Source organism: Epinephelus moara, chromosome 4, assembly GCF_006386435.1.
Source record: "Epinephelus moara isolate mb chromosome 4, YSFRI_EMoa_1.0, whole genome shotgun sequence".
NCBI classification, from domain to species: Eukaryota; Metazoa; Chordata; class Actinopteri; order Perciformes; family Serranidae; genus Epinephelus; species Epinephelus moara.
In genome coordinates, this window is record NC_065509.1 from 22,403,313 (window position 1) to 22,423,158 (window position 19,846).

Sequence of the window (19,846 nt, forward strand, 5' to 3'; positions counted from 1 at the left end):
ATGATCACCACCCACCCTGACGGGAGCTGGTCTTACTCCAAAGCTACTCAGCAGTATGACGTGTGTTTCAGCTCAGACACACTCAAGAGTGACGTAGTGGTTTTCCCCGCACCGTTTCCGCCTGTAGATGCGGAGCTGATCAGTATTAATGGAGGAGACACTTTTACCAGAACTCAGACTTTACCTAACAAAGAAAAGGTGAGTTGATTGCAGACTTTAACTCCTCCTTCCTTGCTTTCACATACATGACTTGCAAACTTGGCAGAATCTCAGAAATTCCTAGTTAAGAATATCTCAATATAACACAAAAGACATTTACACACTGTGCATTTAAAGAAATAACAGGTTTGCCCAAGTTGGAAAATAGCATCATGTCCTGGAGGTATGTTTGTAGGGTGGTCTCTGTGGTGCTGAAAAGATACTGGTGTCTTTTTTTTGTCCTCTTGGGCTCTCAATGCATAAACTCTACCGCGACTTATGATATCTGTCTTTTTGTCCATCATAGGCTGTGAATTGGTAAATTATTTATGCTTGAAAATCAATTTATTTCCTGTCCACATGGAAAATACTGTTGATGCATTTGAACTCATGAGAGTTTGATGTACCTTTTCTGTGTTACATTGTTCTCATAGATCACTGTTGTTTCAGTAATCTGAGACTATTTGTCTTAACCCTGTTACAAAACTAGTTAAAGCAACTTTTAGTTTAAGTCCATGTAAAGCCTTTACGTACACAATATATTGCATGTGTTGCAATGTGTGACAAATGTGTTTTACAACTATTTCAATATCCAAAATGTAACGCGTGGGGTCGCTGATGACCACACGTTTGTGGGAGCTCGGAGTTTTCAGTCTCCTCCTTTCCGTGTGAAACGTCAGCAGACTGCGAGTGCTTTGTGAGAGGAGAACGAGTGGCGATGAAAATGCGAGGACCGGAGTAGAAAGGATTAAAAATGCTGGCCGATCCACTGGCGTTTTATGGATGAACATATTTTGCATCGCGTCATTTTCTTTGAAAGCAGTGATGGGCGGTGGAAGGAATAACGGAATACTCTGTTTGCTGTTCGTCTTGTTTTTGTCTGACTGGTCTGCGGCTCAGATATCATACTCTGTTTCCGAGGAGGTGGACAAAGGGACTGTGGTGGGGAATCTCGCAAAGGATTTAAATGTCAATGTTCGAGACCTGCAAACGAGGAATCTAAATATCGTGTCCGGGTACAGTAAGAAATATTTTGATGTGAATTTTAAAACGGGGGATCTTTATGTTAATGAGCGAATAGACCGCGAGGAGCTTTGTCCAAACACGGTAAAATGCACGCTCAACTTCGAGGCTATACTGAGTAATCCTATGGTACTCCACCGCATTGAAGTAGTAATTGCTGATGTAAATGACCACGCACCTGCCTTCGTAGAGAAGTCATTTTCACTCAACATATCTGAATTAACACCTACGGGAGAGCGCTTCTTGCTTCCCCTGGCTCTTGATGCAGACACGGGGAGCAATTCAGTAAAGACTTACAGGCTCAGTCAAAATGAATACTTCTCCCTAGATGTGCAAAGCGGAGGAGAACACAGTGCATCTGCTGAATTGGTGCTGCAGAAAGCTTTAGATCGTGAAAAACAAGCTGTTATTAAACTAACGCTGACCGCTGTAGATGGAGGAAAGCCTCCTAAAGCCGGAACTTTAAACATACATGTAAATGTTCTGGATGTCAATGATAACACGCCGTCATTTAGTAAAACACTATACAAAGCACGGGTAAATGAAAATGCGACAGCTGGATCATTAGTGATTCAGCTGAGTGCCACAGATTTAGACGAAGGAGACAACGGGAGGGTCACTTATTCTTTTGTCAAGCGTGGGAACTTCAACCCTGCAGATGTGTTTTTTATTAATGCAGAAACTGGGGAGATCACGGTGAAGGGTAATTTGGATTACGAAGCACAGCCAGCATACGAAATTCACGTTCAAGCAACAGACCACGGGGGTTCTCCTCGGAAGGCAAATGGAAAGCTGCTGGTGGAGGTAGCTGATGTGAACGACAATGCCCCAGAGATAGTGGTGACGTCACTCATGAACCCGGTTAAAGAAGACGCTGAAATAGGGAGCGTTGTCGCTTTAGTGACGGTGACTGATAAAGATGGAGGGAAAAACGGTCAGACTCACTGTAATCTTATTGGCTCTGTACCCTTTAAGCTAACTTCCAATTATAAAAATTATTACTCTTTAATTGTAGATGGACCCCTCGATAGAGAAGGATTCTCTTCTTACAGTGTCACGATTACGGCTGCTGATGAAGGGACCCCGCCTCTATCCAGCACCAGTGTTTTAAGTGTTCAGGTTTCTGATGTCAACGATAACCCGCCTCGTTTCCTTGAACCCGTGATTAATATTTATGTTAAAGAAAACAGTCCCGTTGGAGTTAGTATATATACGATAACTGCAGTCGATCCTGATATAAATGAAAACGCCGGAGTAACGTACTCATTAGATGGTGATTCAAAAAGTATCCCTATTACTTCAGTTGTGAACATCAACTCAGAGACTGGAGATATAGTCAGCCTGCAGTCTTTTAACTATGAGGAGTTGAAAACGTTTCAGTTTAAAGTTCAGGCCACAGACTCTGGTGTTCCTCCGCTCAGCAGCAACGTGACCGTCAACGTTTTAATCCTGGATGAAAATGACAATAATCCAACAATTCTCGCGCCATATTCTGAGCACGGCTCCGTTAACAGTGAGAGCATCCCCTATTCTGCTGAAGCGGGATACTTTGTGGCAAAGATCAGGGCTGTAGACGCAGACTCTGGATACAATGCGCTGCTCTCTTATCACCTCTCTGAGCCCAAAGGAAACAACCTCTTCCGCATCGGAACCAGCACCGGAGAAATCAGGACTAAGAGGAGAATGAGTGACAATGACCTGAAAACTCACCCCTTGGTGGTGTTGGTGTCTGATAACGGAGAACCCTCCCTGTCAGCTACTGTGTCTATTGAGGTGGTGGTGGTTGAGAGCACAGCTGACATCCAGACTCAGTTCAGACATGTGCCCATAAAGGAGGACAGCTTCTCTGCGCTGAACCTGTATCTGCTGATCGCCATTGTGTCGGTGTCAGTCATCTTTCTGCTCAGCCTCATCAGTTTAATAGCTGTCAAATGCCACAGGACAGACGGCACTTTCAGCAGGTACAGCGCCCCAATGATCACCACCCATCCTGACGGGAGCTGGTCTTACTCCAAAGCCACTCAGCAGTATGACGTGTGTTTCAGCTCAGACACACTCAAGAGTGACGTTGTGGTTTTCCCCGCACCGTATCCGCCTGTTGATGCTGAGCTGATCAGTATTAACGGAGGAGACACTTTTACGCGGACTCAGACTTTACCTAATAAAGAGAAGGTGAGTTGTTTGCAACCTAGGAGTACATTTCTTTATGATGACTGCGCCATTTCACACTGAAAGACGCGCTAGGTCATCAGATCAAACTTTGGTTAATTTCAACATCTATTTACTTTTCGTGTGCGTGTATGCTTGTGAAAACATCTTAATACAAAGAAGCATGCCAGTGTAAATCCTCAATACCTGACAGGTCCTGAGAAAAGCCATTCACTAGTATGATGCTGGATGTTGTTGAAATTGTGTGGGATATTCTTCCAAACTGAATAATAGTATTTTATATAACATTTCGAGCAGAGAAGTCATTGATCAAGTTAGATCTGTATTATACTGCTGACCGGCAGGGGCGCTGTCCATGGTGCTGAACCCTGGTTGGTGTTTCTTTCCCCTCGTGCATGAAAAAGGCTGCCGTGCCTTTAAATTATTTCTGACTCAATAACAGACTAAGCATTGCTTCTTTAATATGTTTTGCCCTGGTAACACACACCTGATTAGTCTTACTTACGCAACAGAAACTACGTTGTGCTGTGAACGAGTTTGGGTATGATATTCAACTTAAATAGATTTTCCCACTGCTTTGACCTTCTGCAGAAATGCAGGCTTTTTTAAGTATAGAATATCCATGTATTTTTATATTAGCACCAAAGTAACGGCTGGTGTCGCTCGAGACCACGATATTTGCGTGGCTCCTTTTTCCCCCGGACTCCTCCTCTCCGTACGAAGCAGGAGTCCAGTGCTTTGTCAGGAAATACACAAATGGTCACAGCACGGTGAGGGCTTCATCTATTGTTCACCTAAAGTGTGGACATGTTCGAAAATGATTATTTCTTTCATTCTATAGCCGCGATGGGACGTGGAGGACTAACAGTCACGATCTGGATACAAATAATATCTTTGCTTTGTCTGTGTGACGGGTCCACGGCGCAGCTCTCCTTCTCTGTTTCCGAGGAGGTTGACAAAGGAACGGTAGTGGGAAACCTCGCCAAGGATTTACAGATTAATGTGCACGATTTGGAAAAACGGGATCTACGAGTTGTATCTGGGAATTCTAGGAAATATTTCGACGTGGATTTAAAAAGCGGTGCTCTATTTGTTTGCGATAGGATTGATCGTGAAGAGCTCTGTCTGAATACGGCAAAATGTTCCCTGAATATAGAAGCCATTCTGAGCCACCCCATGCATCTGCATCGCATAGAGGTACAAATTATTGATATTAACGATAATGCGCCATCTTTTCGTGAAAAGGAGAAGACTTTTAATATCTCTGAATCTTCTTTCACCGGGGAGAGATATCTGCTCCCTATGGCGAATGACGCAGACACAGGCAGTAACTCGGTAAAGAGCTACAAGCTGAGTCCAAATGAGTATTTCTCATTGGACGTGCAGAGCGGTGGACAGCACAGCGAGTCTGCTGAGCTGGTGTTGCAGAAATCTTTAGACAGAGAGAAGCAGTCCGTTATTCACCTTACTTTAATTGCTCTGGACGGAGGAAAACCTGCCCGGTCAGGAACATTAAAAATAGTAGTATATGTTATGGATACAAATGACAATGCTCCAGTGTTTAGTCAACCTCTGTATAAGGCTCAGGTCACTGAAAATGCTCCATTCCAGACACCCATAGTGACTGTAACTGCTACAGACTTAGATGAGGGGATAAATGGTGAGATTGTGTATTCATTTATTGAGAGAGGAAATTTCAATCCTGAAGCTTTGTTCTCAATAAACCCAGACACAGGGGAGATAACTGTAAAGGGGAAAGTAGACTATGAAGAGAATACAGCATATGATATCCGTGTACAGGCAAGAGATAAAGGTATGCCCTCTCGAAGCGTGCATGGTAAAGTGTTAGTGGAAGTAACTGATGTTAATGACAATATACCTGAAATCATTATAACCTCTCTTATGAGCCCAGTTAAAGAGGACGCTGCGGTAGGTACAGTGGTCGCATTGGTGACTGTGACTGACAAGGATGGGGGAAAAAATGGTCTTACTAGTGCTAAAATTCTTGGATTGGTGCCTTTTAATCTCAAGCTTAACTACAAAAATTATTATTCATTAACAGTCGATGGCCCCCTTGACAGAGAGAGCATTTCTCAATATAATGTAACCATCACAGCCACTGATGAAGGCACACCTCCTCTTTCTAGCACCAGTGTTATTCCTGTTCACATTTCTGATGTGAATGACAACGCCCCATTATTCTCAGAGCCTGTGATTAATGTATATGTGAATGAGAACAGTGCAGTGGGAGCTACTATCTTTACTATAACAGCAGTTGATCCTGATGTAGAAGAAAACGCAAGGGTAACATATTCATTATTAAACGGCATTTCGAAAACTATTCCACTAACTTCTGTTGTGAACATTAACTCAGAAACAGGAAGTATAGTCAGCCTGCAGTCTTTTAACTATGAGGAGTTGAAAACGTTTCAGTTTAAAGTTCAGGCCACAGACTCTGGTGTTCCTCCGCTCAGCAGCAATGTGACTGTCAACGTTTTAATTCTGGATGAAAATGACAATAATCCAACAATTCTCGCGCCATATTCTGAGCATGGCTCCGTTAACAGTGAGAGCATCCCCTATTCTGCTGAAGCGGGATACTTTGTGGCAAAGATCAGGGCTGTAGACGCAGACTCTGGATACAATGCGCTGCTCTCTTATCACCTCTCTGAGCCCAAAGGAAACAACCTCTTCCGCATCGGAACCAGCACCGGAGAAATCAGGACTAAGAGGAGAATGAGTGACAATGACCTGAAAACTCACCCCTTGGTGGTGTTGGTGTCTGATAACGGAGAACCCTCCCTGTCAGCTACTGTGTCTATTGAGGTGGTGGTGGTTGAGAGCACAGCTGACATCCAGACTCAGTTCAGACATGTGCCCATAAAGGAGGACAGCTTCTCTGCGCTGAACCTGTATCTGCTGATCGCCATTGTGTCGGTGTCAGTCATCTTTCTGCTCAGCCTCATCAGTTTAATAGCTGTCAAATGCCACAGGACAGACGGCACTTTCAGCAGGTACAGCGCCCCAATGATCACCACCCACCCTGACGGGAGCTGGTCTTACTCCAAAGCTACTCAGCAGTATGACGTGTGTTTCAGCTCAGACACACTCAAGAGTGACGTAGTGGTTTTCCCCGCACCGTTTCCGCCTGTTGATGGGGAGTTGATCAGTATAAATGGAGGCGATACTTTTACACGGACTCAGACTTTACCTAATAAAGAAAAGGTAAGGGCGATGACATAAAAAACACAGGGCTGCGATTGATTCAAATGTTAACTTTTTCACATAATGCGATTTGACTCCTAAAGAACCTGACCATTTGAAGACTAGAAAGAAAATAAGTCGTTGACATTTGACATTTATGCAGTTGTGTGTGATCAATCTTCTTATTAGGTCAATTTAAGATTATTCATTTGTACCATTATTGTAAGGGTTACACATTTAAAATGCTGTCATTGTAATTTGTTCCTCTGTGACCTATTGGTCAATTACTTTCGCCCTTGTTCAGCATGCAACACTTCTGGACTTTGCAATACATTTTTTTCTTATATTCAGCCTCTTACTCAAACCTCTTTAAATATGTTTATTAAGGCCCACCCATTCTTGCCAGAATGCCAGGTGATTGTGTTTGTTGCTTTTCATTTGTGTTAAAAAAAAAAAGAAGTGGAGATCTAATATCTTAAATTAAGCTTCAGATGCAATATTTCATTCTTTCTTTTAATCCTTTCTTGCTTCTGACTTTAAAAATACCACAAGATGTCGCTATCGGCCCACAGAGTCAAAACACTTTTTTTCTGTGTAACGCTCCTCCCTTTTCGTTTAATAGAGAGGTTTGCAATTCTTTGTTCGCCGCGGCAGTACAGAACACCCTATCTGTATTAAGGAGCTCTGATTTGGATGTATAATTCTTAAACAATGTTACCGCTGGAGTGAAATTCTCGACCTAACTTGTGTAGCAGGCTGTGGACAGGATGCACCAAGGGAGTATTTTCCGGCACTGGATTTATTTTTTGTTCTATGTATCTCACATATGGAGACTCGCAGCAGCACAGATTGTGTATTCTGTTACGGAGGAATCGAGCCCGGGCACCAGTGTGGGGAATTTGGCGAAAGACTTGCATCTAGATGTACAGGAATTGGAATCTCGGGGTTTTCAGATTTCAGGACCTAATACGAGATATTTCGAAACAAATGTTAAGACTGGGATACTTTTGGTGAAAGACAGAATAGACCGAGAGGAGCTCTGCTCTCGTAATGTGAAGTGTTCTCTGGAAGTGGAAGCCATTGTGAACTCCCCGCTGAATCTCTATCGCTTTGAGGTTAAGATTGTGGATATAAACGACAACGCACCCATTTTTCGGATACCGGGGATTGTTTTGAACGTGTCTGAGTCGGCTTTTCCTGGTGAAAGATTTACACTAGCAAAGGCTTTCGATGCAGATGTCGGTAGTTATTCGGTGAAGGGCTACAAGCTGAGTCAAAATGAGCATTTCACTCTGGATGTACAGAATGGTGGAGAGCCGAGTATGTCTGCTGAAATGGTGCTGCAGAAAGCCTTAGACCGTGAGAAACAGCCTATTATCAAACTAACACTTATGGCGGTAGATGGAGGTAAACCTCCTAAGTCAGGCACGTTACATATCACCGTTAATGTGCAAGATGTAAATGATAATATTCCAGTTTTTGACAAGCCGCTATACAAAGCAACAGTGCTCGAGAACACGCCGCATGGTGCAACAGTAATTACGGTGCATGCTCGGGATTTAGATGAGGGTCTTAACGGAGAAATACTGTATTCTTTTATCAATCACGACAGTGATAAAGAGGTTGACAAATTTGCCATTAATCCTCTAACGGGGGAGATTACGGTAAACGGTGAACTAGACCACGAAAAAAGCAGTGCAGTTGAGATCCGTGTCCAGGCGAAAGACAAAGGACCAAGTCCACGAGCATCTCACTGTAAAGTGCTCGTTGAAATCACGGATGTTAATGATAACCCACCCGAAATATCAGTAACATCTTTAGTCAACGTAGTGAGGGAAGATGCACCTCTGGACACAATGGTCGGACTTATAACAGTGAGAGATAGCGACGCAGATAAAAATGGAGTTGTTCAGGTTAGGATAGTTGATCCGGTGCCATTTACGATTAAAAACACATATAAAAATCATTATTCTTTGGTCGTAGACGGAACTCTGGACAGAGAGCGAGCTTCTCAATATAATGTAACAATAACAGCGACTGACGAAGGGACCCCGCCTCTCTCAGGTACAAGCGTTATTACAGTCCACGTGTCTGACGTCAATGACAATGCACCTCGCTTTAAAGAGTCTGTAATAAACATTTTCGTCAAAGAGAACAGTCCTGTGGGCGCTGTTATCTATACTTTAGCTGCAGATGACCCGGATGTAGACGAAAATGCAAAGGTAACGTTTTCAGTAATCAATAATAATCCTAAAAACAATATAATAGGGTCAGTTATAAACGTCAACTCAGAGACTGGAGATATAGTCAGCCTGCAGTCTTTTAACTATGAGGAGTTGAAAACGTTTCAGTTTAAAGTTCAGGCCACAGACTCTGGTGTTCCTCCGCTCAGCAGCAACGTGACTGTCAATGTTTTAATTCTGGATGAAAATGACAATAATCCAACAATTCTCGCGCCATATTCTGAGCACGGCTCCGTTAACAGTGAGAGCATCCCCTATTCTGCTGAAGCGGGATACTTTGTGGCAAAGATCAGGGCTGTAGACGCAGACTCTGGATACAATGCGCTGCTCTCTTATCACCTCTCTGAGCCCAAAGGAAACAACCTCTTCCGCATCGGAACCAGCACCGGAGAAATCAGGACTAAGAGGAGAATGAGTGACAATGACCTGAAAACTCACCCCTTGGTGGTGTTGGTGTCTGATAACGGAGAACCCTCCCTGTCAGCTACTGTGTCTATTGAGGTGGTGGTGGTTGAGAGCACAGCTGACATCCAGACTCAGTTCAGACATGTGCCCATAAAGGACGACAGCTTCTCTGCTTTGAACCTCTATCTGCTGATCGCCATTGTGTCAGTGTCAGTCATCTTTCTGCTCAGCCTCATCAGTTTAATAGCTGTCAAATGCCACAGGACAGACGGCACTTTCAGCAGGTACAGCGCCCCAATGATCACCACTCACCCTGATGGGAGCTGGTCTTACTCCAAAGCTACTCAGCAGTATGACGTGTGTTTCAGCTCAGACACACTCAAGAGTGACGTAGTGGTTTTCCCCGCACCGTATCCGCCTGTAGATGCTGAGCTGATCAGTATTAATGGAGGAGACACTTTTACCAGAACTCAGACTTTACCTAATAAAGAAAAGGTAAGATGTAATCCTCCCCAATGCGTTGATAGACAAAGTTTTGTAATGTTTGTATAGGCCTACATCGTTTTCTCCAGAAGGATTACTGTAGAAGGAATGCTCCCTATTATTGGTGTCAGTAGCCTGGTTTCTCTCCATTCTCTGTCTGCATTTGGTAGATGCGCTATCCATGGTACTGAAATCGCGGTGGCCTGCTGGAGCCTCTGTGTCACAATAGTGTGCTTGTTAGTCCACAGAGCACAGCACAAACTGGGGTTGTTGTGCTGCCAAAAGCTATTACTAAAAAAATTATTTTAATTTTATAGCAACACGTGATAAAGTGAAAATAATAATGAAAATAACTTGTATAATTAAGTGTCTGGAAACCACAACTTGTGAGTAACGTCATGAAATGCAACAGTCCGGCATTTCAAGCGGCAGAAGACTGACGCTATGTACAAACAACTCTTAAAGGAAAGTGCTTAATATGACGTCACAGTCTCGGAAATATAACTTTGGTAGTTAAAAAAAAAATATGGAGAACGAATATAATTCCACATACAGATGTATTACATATTCATGCAGTGCTGTTGTTGTGCACAACATTTTCAGACTTAATAGCTTTCTGTTAGCTCAGTGTTGGAATGGTGCTCAGATGCACTAACTGTCATAGAAGTCTAGACACATGTTCATCCTCAATATTTATTTATGGTGCTTCGACTAAATCATGAAATTATTGACAGAACATCACACAAAAAACCTGGAGAGGGAAGGCGTACTCAATTGTGACCAAAGTTATGCTTCATAAAGTCTGTATCACAAAATGGAAGGACAAAGTCTACCTGCAACCACTGATTTAAATCTCATATCCCATGTTGCTCAGTCCACTTTAGTCCTCTACTTTGCACTGTCTATATAGCTGCCTATGTTTTGTTGTTTTGCCTCTGTCGTTTATTGTTGTTGGTTTTTTTTGCATAACAGGAACTTGCTGAGAACCTGTTTTTAACTGAGCCAGGCCAGTTGTAACTTTAACACACAATGTTACTTTTAATTCCTCTTCTTGATAAAAAAAAAAAATGTTGGTTAAGTTAGCCAGCTAATATTAGACTTAAAGGAATTCAAAACCTGCTGCAAAAAACATAGCCATCTTTTGAGTATCAGTTCTTACCGTCAGTAGACAAAATGGTGGTTCCTGAGAAGGTGTAGCTTGTTCCCTCGAAGGACACATGGGCAACAGGTGTAGTAAGCTAGCAGGTGGTCATCTTGTTCACTGCAGTTAAGGTGGATTCTTCTCGCAATCCAGTCGCTGCCAAAAAAGGGGGGATACAGAACTATTATAACGTACAGCAACTTCTCAAACTACCCATGTAGCCTATCATAATCCATTTCTTCAAAGTTTGTTCCAAATACTCTAGTTTCCCTACAACACAGCTAGCTAAACACAGTGACCTAACCGTTAGCACTGCTATACCTTACCTATGGCTCCCGAGCTCAGCCTAAATTAGCTTATTCAACAAGTTTAACTACAAGCTAAGCAGGAAATGTCTTTAACAGACTCAACATACACTGCAAAGACAGAAAACATGACTTTGTTCACTTACAGTGGTAGCCATGACAGGTGTCTCTGAATTCCCATGATATTTATGGCCATAAAGTAACTTAACGGTCGTATGTTGACAACTTAAACAAACCGGAGATAAGCTGAACTTGGTAGAAACCTGTCAGGCGAAATGAGTCGGTGACATACGGGTGGTATTGTGACAGAAATATAGCTTGGTCCAATTGAGTCCAAAAGATGTCCCGAACGTTAACAACCCATTAAAAAATCCAAGATGGCGTGTCTTCTTCGCTCGCCGGGTGCCGGTCGGAACTGCGCTCAAGGCTGCCGCCAACGACCGGAAGCTGTATTGCTGACATTCTGGTAACAGTTTGCTTCGGCTGTAGCTAAACAAGTGAGGATAACGTCGAACTTAGCATGAGTTGTATTGTTTATAGTGGAAATAATCGCAGTCCATCTGAGTGAGTATTGCTTTACAAACGCTTTACATGGACCGTTGACGTCATACGTGCAATTAACGTTTGGCTAATTACAGTCCCTGCCTCAATGTGAATGAGCTCGTGGCAGGTTTGGAAAGCGGAAGTAAACAGAGCTAGTAGTGATAAGCTTTTTGGTGATCTATTGTGACCCAGTTTCTTTCTGTGCTCTGTGAAATCATAAGTCGAGCCTGAAGTTGTTTGTTGTTGTTGTTGTGATTTGCTGTAGTTTAGATCTTTGGCCTACACATTTAATGTGTTGTTTGGTTGCTCCAGTCAGTTACAAGCTACACATTTGTACTAGTTTTGCATCCAAGCTGCAGGCTTTCATGTTTCAGTGCACTGTCGTACTCTCAAATAAACTAGAGCTGTTGATGACATAAGTACAAACAGCTTCATCAGCCTTTCAAAACTTTATTTTTTTAATAGACATGATCACAGGGCAAATCTGCACACATTACTCTCTCTGTGTGTATGTAGTTAGCTGATTGAGCATTTGCTTAATTTTGATTTTTGTAATATTTGGGTTTTAAAGGCTCTGCACCAGGACCATAATCAACTATGTGACACTGGGGGCAATCAAAGTTTTGATGACCTAGTGCCATTTTAGGGAGCAAGCATATGAAAAAGGACCACACAGGAAAAGCGCATGTGACTTTTTTCATGACATACTAACACTTTACAAAAACTGCATCAGTCGATGGTGACATAGCCCACACAATACTCACATTACATTCTATTTTTCCACTTTTTAACACATTTGAGAGTAATGAAATCTACAGTACAGCATTTGACATTGATTATACCTACCTACAGCAGTCGAGCAACAACTGCTGCAGGGGTACAGCAACACCACCTGCACAAACAACAAGCAGAACTGCAGTACACTGTAATATTTGGACTAGTGGTAATAAATATTGGCGGTTTGTTGGTAGTAATTATTTTGGACAGTGGTGCATGCTTTTGTAGCCTTACTTTTTTTTGTTGCAGATTTTTTTATTAATGTCTTGGGGGGACATTTTGATACTGCATAGCACAAGGTGTTTCCTTGAGCTATTCTGGCTCATTTATTATCAGCTCAGGTTGAATATGCTGCACATATGTGAGGTCACAGTGCATTCATAGACCTTTTTTTTCCAGCATGCATTTTTGACTTGTCATAGCAGGAAAAGCACAAGTGTTGCTAATGACATTAATGATTGGCCTTTTCTGTTCAAGTGTCCTTGTAAACTGTGACAGTGACAGCATATCATACATTTACAATATTGCGATATAGTCTCATATCACAATATCAATAAGTTGCCCCACCCAAACCCAAAGCAGCTAAATTGAATTTGGCTATTGTAAATTGTATTATTTACACTTGTGTTCATGTCAAAATGAACTCAGTGAAGGCTTGTAAAAATTCTTAATGTTTAATTTGTCCCACCTCATCCAGTACAACAGGAAGGTGAGGGAGATCAAGCACAATGTGTGCATGCCCACACTGTGTTCAGAGGTCTGCTTAAGCAAAATAAGTGACATCCCTGTGTAGGTGGATGGGTGTGTAGTGCTTTTTAATTCCCATAGTCCTTTAGCCCTCTCTAATCTGAAATCATCTCTCTCATTGTCTGTTTTTGATATTGCTCACTGATTCTTGATACACTCTTGTAATTGAATGTGTTTCTCCTGAGATGTTTCCATCTCTTGAGTCACACTTTATCCTTTGTCTCATTGGAGCTTTTAATTCTCTATTGTTTGTACTTGTATTCTACCCGGAGCAATATACTTATTTTGTTGTTTAAGTAAGCTTATTTTGGAATCAAGTTGTCTCTAATACAGGCTCATGTTTTCAGTTTATTACCCCATGCCCCAATTTTGAATATTATAGCCTGTTAGGAGCTGCACCCCAAGACCCTGGTGTATTGTGAAACACAGTTATACTTTTAAAGGGTAATGTGTAAGAGTGCATATCTAATAATAGATGAACACATGGAGAAAGGGTTAGTTTTTGCCAAGCCATCTTTTTTTATACTGTCAGTATAAAAGACTAGTGAGCCTGGGAAATTGTGTGCTCCTAGGATGTTTTTTAAATACAGATTTATTTATTAAAATAACATACATCCTCAAAATTCTGTATTGTACATTTAGATTCATGCGTTCTGCTTGTAGCTCTCTCTTTATTTGTATAACTCATGCCTGCTCTATTTTCCCAATTCTATTTCTCTGCAATATCAAGAAACATACGCAACATGGGTATTGTTCATTTCAGGCCTATTCCTTTTTCTCTTCCTCCTCCTCCATGCTGCCAGTCCTCTTTCCCCTCCCCCTCTCCTTCACCAGACCTCCCTGAGAAGGGGAGCAGCTGAGAGAACTAACAAGGAATTAATGTCCATCTCTGCAGACGTTTGTGCCATCAGCCTGAGAGCGCTGTAAACACGATCTAATATATTCTCAATAAAATCCCTAATGTGTGTACAGAGTAGGACAGAGGCAACCCTGATCCGCTCATGCTGATGTAGTATAGGCTCCAGAGGCGCCTCAGCTGTGATTAAATTTGTCAGTGGTTAAATGTAGCTTTTTATGTACATCCATGTGGCATGTATATGATAATTATGTTATCATTGCTCCTAACTGGTGGATTGTGTCGGATATTCTCAGTGAAGCTCGCTGCACTCTGTGTTGTGGTGAATCTGTGATGCTTTGAGTCACTCAGACGATGTGACCTCATTTCAGGGAGTGGTCCAGCACAAACAAACGTGGCCTGATCTGTCAAAACTCCGCGCGTTAGGTTGGTTCAGTGTGGAGGAGACTGAACCAGGGCTTTCTGCGCTTTCAAACAGACTTTACATATTGCAGGAAATGCGTATGGTCTGTGTGATGCCGTTAAGTGGGTCAGCGTGTGATTTAAAAATGGCAGCGCGCTACATGCGGCATCAGAGTGAGTGTTTGGTTACGGTAGTTGCATCGCTGTCTCCCTGATATATTCTCTGCTGTATGTACACGCTCTCCATACTGTGGGTGCTGAAACAATGCCTGGAGCTGTCCCTGCGTAAAAGTGGTTCAGTATGTGTTCTGTATGCTGCAGCTCTCTGTGAATGTGCGAGAGAGAGGGGGGGGAGGGGCAGGTAATTTTCCGCTAGTCGCTGCAGCAGCAGCAGCAGCAGCAGGGAGCTTCAGTACCGATCGAGGTATCAGCTCCGCTCGGCTCAGCTCTCCCCTCCTTCTCTGCTCTGCGGCTGGGCGGGGCCGACAACACCTAATGTCAATCACAGACAAACCAGTTGGGCGGGGCTAAGAGACAGGATGGATGAGGAAGAGAGGCTTTTATCCATGTAACCATCAGGACATCGTGTGTCTGTGTCCATGTGTCGTGTTCCAGGATTATTTGTGGAGACGCAAGTCTGTGCGTGTGTTTTTCATACGGCTGATACTGCCTGCTGTGGGTGTTATATACAACCACTGTAATGATAATACATACCTATTGAAGAGCTATTGAGAGAGCTCTGTGGCAGTATAGGCTACATGATGGCTTGGGGTTTGGAGTGTGTATGCATTAAAAGCTTCTAACTCTGCCTCCCCCAGTGCTGCATTAAATTATTGATTGTACAGTACATTATCCTTGTTGAGGCATGCAGCTAAGTGGTTCACAGCTCATAGATTGCAGTCCTACAGCAGAGGCATTCACCTAGGTCATTTTGGTGGAGTGCACAGATGGATCAGACAGATGGACCAGGAGCATGACGTACTAATGTCCTTATCTCGCCAGTTTTAATGCAAGGTGACAGAACAGCAGGGTGCTTAACCAAAAATATATTTATTCCTGTTCTTTATTCATCTCCCTGTCCATCACATACACACACGTCTCATGTAGCACTTCCTGTTTTTCTCCCTTACAAGGGTGTGTCCTTTGTGTGAGTGAGGTTAGCGCTGCTGTCTGTGGTTGCCATGGAGACCGTTCTGAAATGATGAACTAGTCTGTTTCCAGGGAGCTGCCAGTATGTACCCGCCCCCACCCAGACATCAGTCCCAGCATGTGCTGTGGAGATGCAAGCAGAAAGGAAACAGGGTGGATACAATAGAGGAAGAAGAAGAGAGAAAGATGCCAACTGAAGATGTGCAGCATCTTGAGCAGAAATGCCAAGTCAGACGAAGGGTAAAGGAAGCGAGTGAGCGAGGGAGAAGTGTGTGAGATTAGAGAATCGTTTCTAAAAAAAAGTGGGAGAGGGTTTATGAGAAAGTCACAAACACAGCAGCGCAGACTCGAGCCTTGAGCATGAGATAGTGAGAAAACTGGAGCTTCCGAGGATGAGATGGACAAAAAAACACATTAAATACATGCCCTGCAGCTGAGTGAGAACATCACAGGCTTACAATTGGTCACAGATAAAAAGGAAGAACTTATCACCACCCCTCCCCTTCTACCCCACTTCCAGCAACCCGTTCTCCATCCTGCTCCCTCTTTAGTGGCATCGGGATGTTGTTGCAGTCATTAGATTAGCTTTGTCATGCTCAGAACCACGGGTTCCATCCTCTCCCATCCGGCAAGTATACAAAGCCAGGGCATCCTAAGAGGGAAGTATCCAAAGCCTGCCTGCGTTTCCTGATAGCTTTGTTCAGTGCCACAACGAGAATCTGTTTGATTTATGCACAGGCTGAACCAGGACAACCAAGGAGCTGTTTAACCCTTACAGGGCCCCAGAGGGAGGGATTTGTGCTGCTTTTAGTTCTCTCATGCCCTTTATTTTTGAAAGCAAGGTACACAAGGGATCAGCGCAAACAAACATACCCAGAGAATGCCTCCTCCACCCGCTTACTGTGTCCACCTGAGTAAAAGGATTGTGGTTACCGTGGGACTTTTGTTTCGGGGATTTAAAAATGGGAAAGTTGTTGTGCAGAGAGAAAAGTATGATGAGGGGAAGGTATGGGAACAGAGCTTTGTCATAGTGTTAGTTCAGAGGGCTTTGCTCTGTGGATACACCATTTTGCACTCGAGTGTGTACATATATGTTAAATTTACAGTCACTGTTTTGATAGATACACACGTGCAAAGATAACAGAATGTACTTTCTACCATGCATTATACTGCTCTTTCTCGTCTCACCTCTGGAGGGTGCCTTGCCTTATATCTTGCTTTATCCATTGCGGTCACTGTATTGAAAACGAGAGATAAAATGACTGCCACTGCAGTCTGACGTCTGTGCCCTCCTTCTTCCTTTCTCTCTGTCTCTCTGTCTCTCTGTCTCTCTCTTAAACACACACACACTCATGGCTGGGATTATGTTTTAGTGCTCTGGCTTAATGAGAAAGCCTACGTGGATGGGCAGTGGGGTGATGATCACGTGTCCAACCCTTGTACTACCAGTTTAATCCAACAGAGGGACCAATTTCACTGTCTCTCCCACCTCTGCTCCCTCTTGCTCAGTCTGCCTCTCCCACCCATACAGTAGGATTACATTTGCAGTGCTGTTGACATCTGCCTCTTTTCGTTTACCGAGGCACAACTCCTTAAATACAGCGACTATTACTGAAGACACAGTATTGTTGTCATGCATATTTTAGATTTTGGTTTCAGTAGAGGACATAACCAAAGGACAGTATTGTTAATTTAACTGGCTGGTTTTAAAATCTCTTTTTTTCCTCAAGAACTATATTTTGATTTTTTCATCCTATGACCACACCCACTAAGGGCAGCTTTAACCTTTTAAAATACGTAATTTGGTAAGATGGTTGTTTAGGATGCTGTTTCTGCTGTCTCTTCTAAGAAAAGGTCTGTTTCTTTGTTTCAGTGCATCTTTTTTTATTACGCTAAATCTGAAAGCACATTTCCTGACACCACAGACGCTGCTGCCCACCTACACAACACCCTGCAGACATTTCCTCTATTTTTCTCGCTCACCTTCTCTTTGAACTAGCATGAAGATAAACAGTATGTGTGCCTTTTAACATACTACCACTAGCAATGTAATCCGTAATACCATGACTACTGTAACATTATGCAAAGTGGTACCAAACCATCGCTTTATGACATTTTGAACAACATGGATTTGAAACCTTGTGGGCTGCAGTTTCTGATTATAGACGTTAATGATTGTCTTTTCCCTTTCCGTCTAAATGCTTTAAAATAAGGCACATACTGAACATTACCTGTGAACCAGTAGGTGTACTAGTATGACCTCTAAGAGCCTGCATGCGCTTATTCCCTGCAGTCAGTACATCTGATTATCACAGCGCCGGATGGCTGTTTCCTGCCATTTAGGAATGAGAGGAAACAACACCAAAATATGCTCTGACATTCATTCACACAAAATAAGTTTGTCCTTAGATAGCATTTGTGTTTTACACTGCCTGTGTGTGTGTGTGTGTGTGTGTGTGTGTGTGCGTGCATGCCTACAGGCACAAATGCCCTTTAAGTTTGCATGACTGCCTCTGTTTATATATGTGTTGACTGAGGGAGTGATGTAAGGAGTCCTGCTTGATGATAGCCCGGACCGTGACCCAGTTCTCCGTGGATCTCTGCTGTCATCTGACTCACTAAAATGGGGGGATTCCAGATAACAGACTCTGAGGAGAAGTAATATGAATGGCTTTTAGAGTGGCCGCTTACAGTATTAATGAGGTTGAGTCTTAGTGAAGAGAGTGTTATTAATACGGTGGCCATCTTGCATAATTGATGCAATGGGGGGTGTTAATATTCTGGCTGAGAGAATGGACAAAGAGGGAGTTTCAGTTTTTAAAGTTTAATTTATCTATCTTCCCCATATCTATCACAGGCCTAGGTGTGTGAAGCCACTGGTTTTTTTCACCCTTTAGTTTGCAAAAAGCATGAGCTCTTGTGTTTTCACTTAAGACCCCAGTATGCCCCTCAGCCAGCCCTCAGCTGGACCAGCGGATGTCTGACAGAGACGCAGCTGGAGACTCTCCAGAATGAGGAGAGCAGGCGAGAGACGACAGAGGAAAGTGTGATTCTTGAGGGATTAGAAGGGGGAGGGGTTGAGAACACAAAAAAGTCAAATTCAGTTAAATGAACTGATGAGGAAGGGGAACTAAGTTCTGACAGCGTGTGTTTTTGAAGACAAGACAAACACCATTAGCCAATTAGCCCTTTGAAATCTGTGTTTGTTGATGCGTAACAGGCGTCTGCTGCAGGTGGAATAATGGTGATAGCTTTATCTGCAGCACCCTTGAGTGAAAAATGAAATAATCCACAGCTCAGCGGCGTGCAATTAACGCTGAGACAGATGGGAGTCTTTGAAACAGGTATGAGAGAGCTGTAACATATCCAACACATCGGAAGGGCAGAGGAAAAGAAGGAGGAGAATGACAGAGAGGGGTGCAAAGGTCAGGTGTAAATCCAGCTCTGTGTTTGTTGTTGACGAGATAAACGTCTCTTGTTTTCATTTTTGTGTCATTGCTAAACACGCAGGTCCACATGTCCCACCGGGGAGAATCTGCTAAATGTCACGGTTAGCGTGGCAGACGACATGTGGAACCATCAGAGACCATTAGACCCTGTTGAAAGAAACTGTGTTATCTCTGTTTCTCAGAGGGACAGAGAACTAAATGTCAAATAACGTAACCCTGAAAAAAGTTTTGCAGACACACTATGACGTAATATTATCATTGATAAGTACAACATATAGGGGAGAACGGGGATGGTTGTCACACTTTTTACCATAATTGGAATCCCTCAAAAACTGTATGTTTTATAGATTACCTTTTAATTTGGAATGGGAGCCTAAAATGTCAGGTAGAAATGGAGTGACCTTACTCTCCTCAAGTGTTTCTATTCAAAAGATATTGACTGACAAACATGTCTTTGCACTTGTAACATCCATCGCCATTGTGGGTTATAGTCACACACTATGGGGGTGGTTGTCCCCCGTTTTTTTCAAAGGGGAAAATAAAAAAAGATGGAGGCAATCTTAAAAATGAATATAAAAAGTTATGTTTTTAAAATACCACAGCACACTTCCTGCATTGCTAAAACATAAACAGGAAAACAGGAAAAGAATATTTAATATATATTTCTCTCTCCCTTCATATGCCACTTTTCAATGGTAATAACTGTCTTATTATAAACCCACTGCCATGAAAAACACTCCTAAAATGACCCT

At 42.8% G+C, this 19,846-nt stretch overlaps 2 protein-coding genes across 5 annotated transcripts in view; both read left to right on the forward strand.

The window, feature by feature from the left end:
• Nucleotides 1-512, forward strand: part of LOC126388559 (protocadherin gamma-C3-like) — a 2,592-nt gene extending 2,080 nt beyond the window's left edge. The window contains exon 2 of the mRNA XM_050041756.1: nt 506-512. Within this exon, the coding sequence (XP_049897713.1) occupies nt 506-512 (7 nt within the window). The remainder of the gene's footprint in view (nt 1-505) is intronic.
• Nucleotides 1-19,846, forward strand: part of LOC126388513 (protocadherin alpha-C2-like) — a 55,879-nt gene that overhangs the window by 9,580 nt on the left and 26,453 nt on the right. Inside the window, exon 1 of one of the 4 annotated variants that reach the window (XM_050041688.1) lies at nt 1,226-3,393. The exons of 1 other annotated variant lie outside the window; for it this stretch is intronic. In XM_050041688.1, the coding sequence (XP_049897645.1) occupies nt 1,348-3,393 (2,046 nt within the window). In that variant the 5' untranslated portion in view covers nt 1,226-1,347. Of the gene's footprint in view, nt 1-1,225; nt 3,394-4,093; nt 6,616-7,248; nt 9,738-19,846 lie in introns of those variants that run through there. 2 more of the 4 variants (XM_050041684.1, XM_050041686.1) reach the window with 2 other exon arrangements.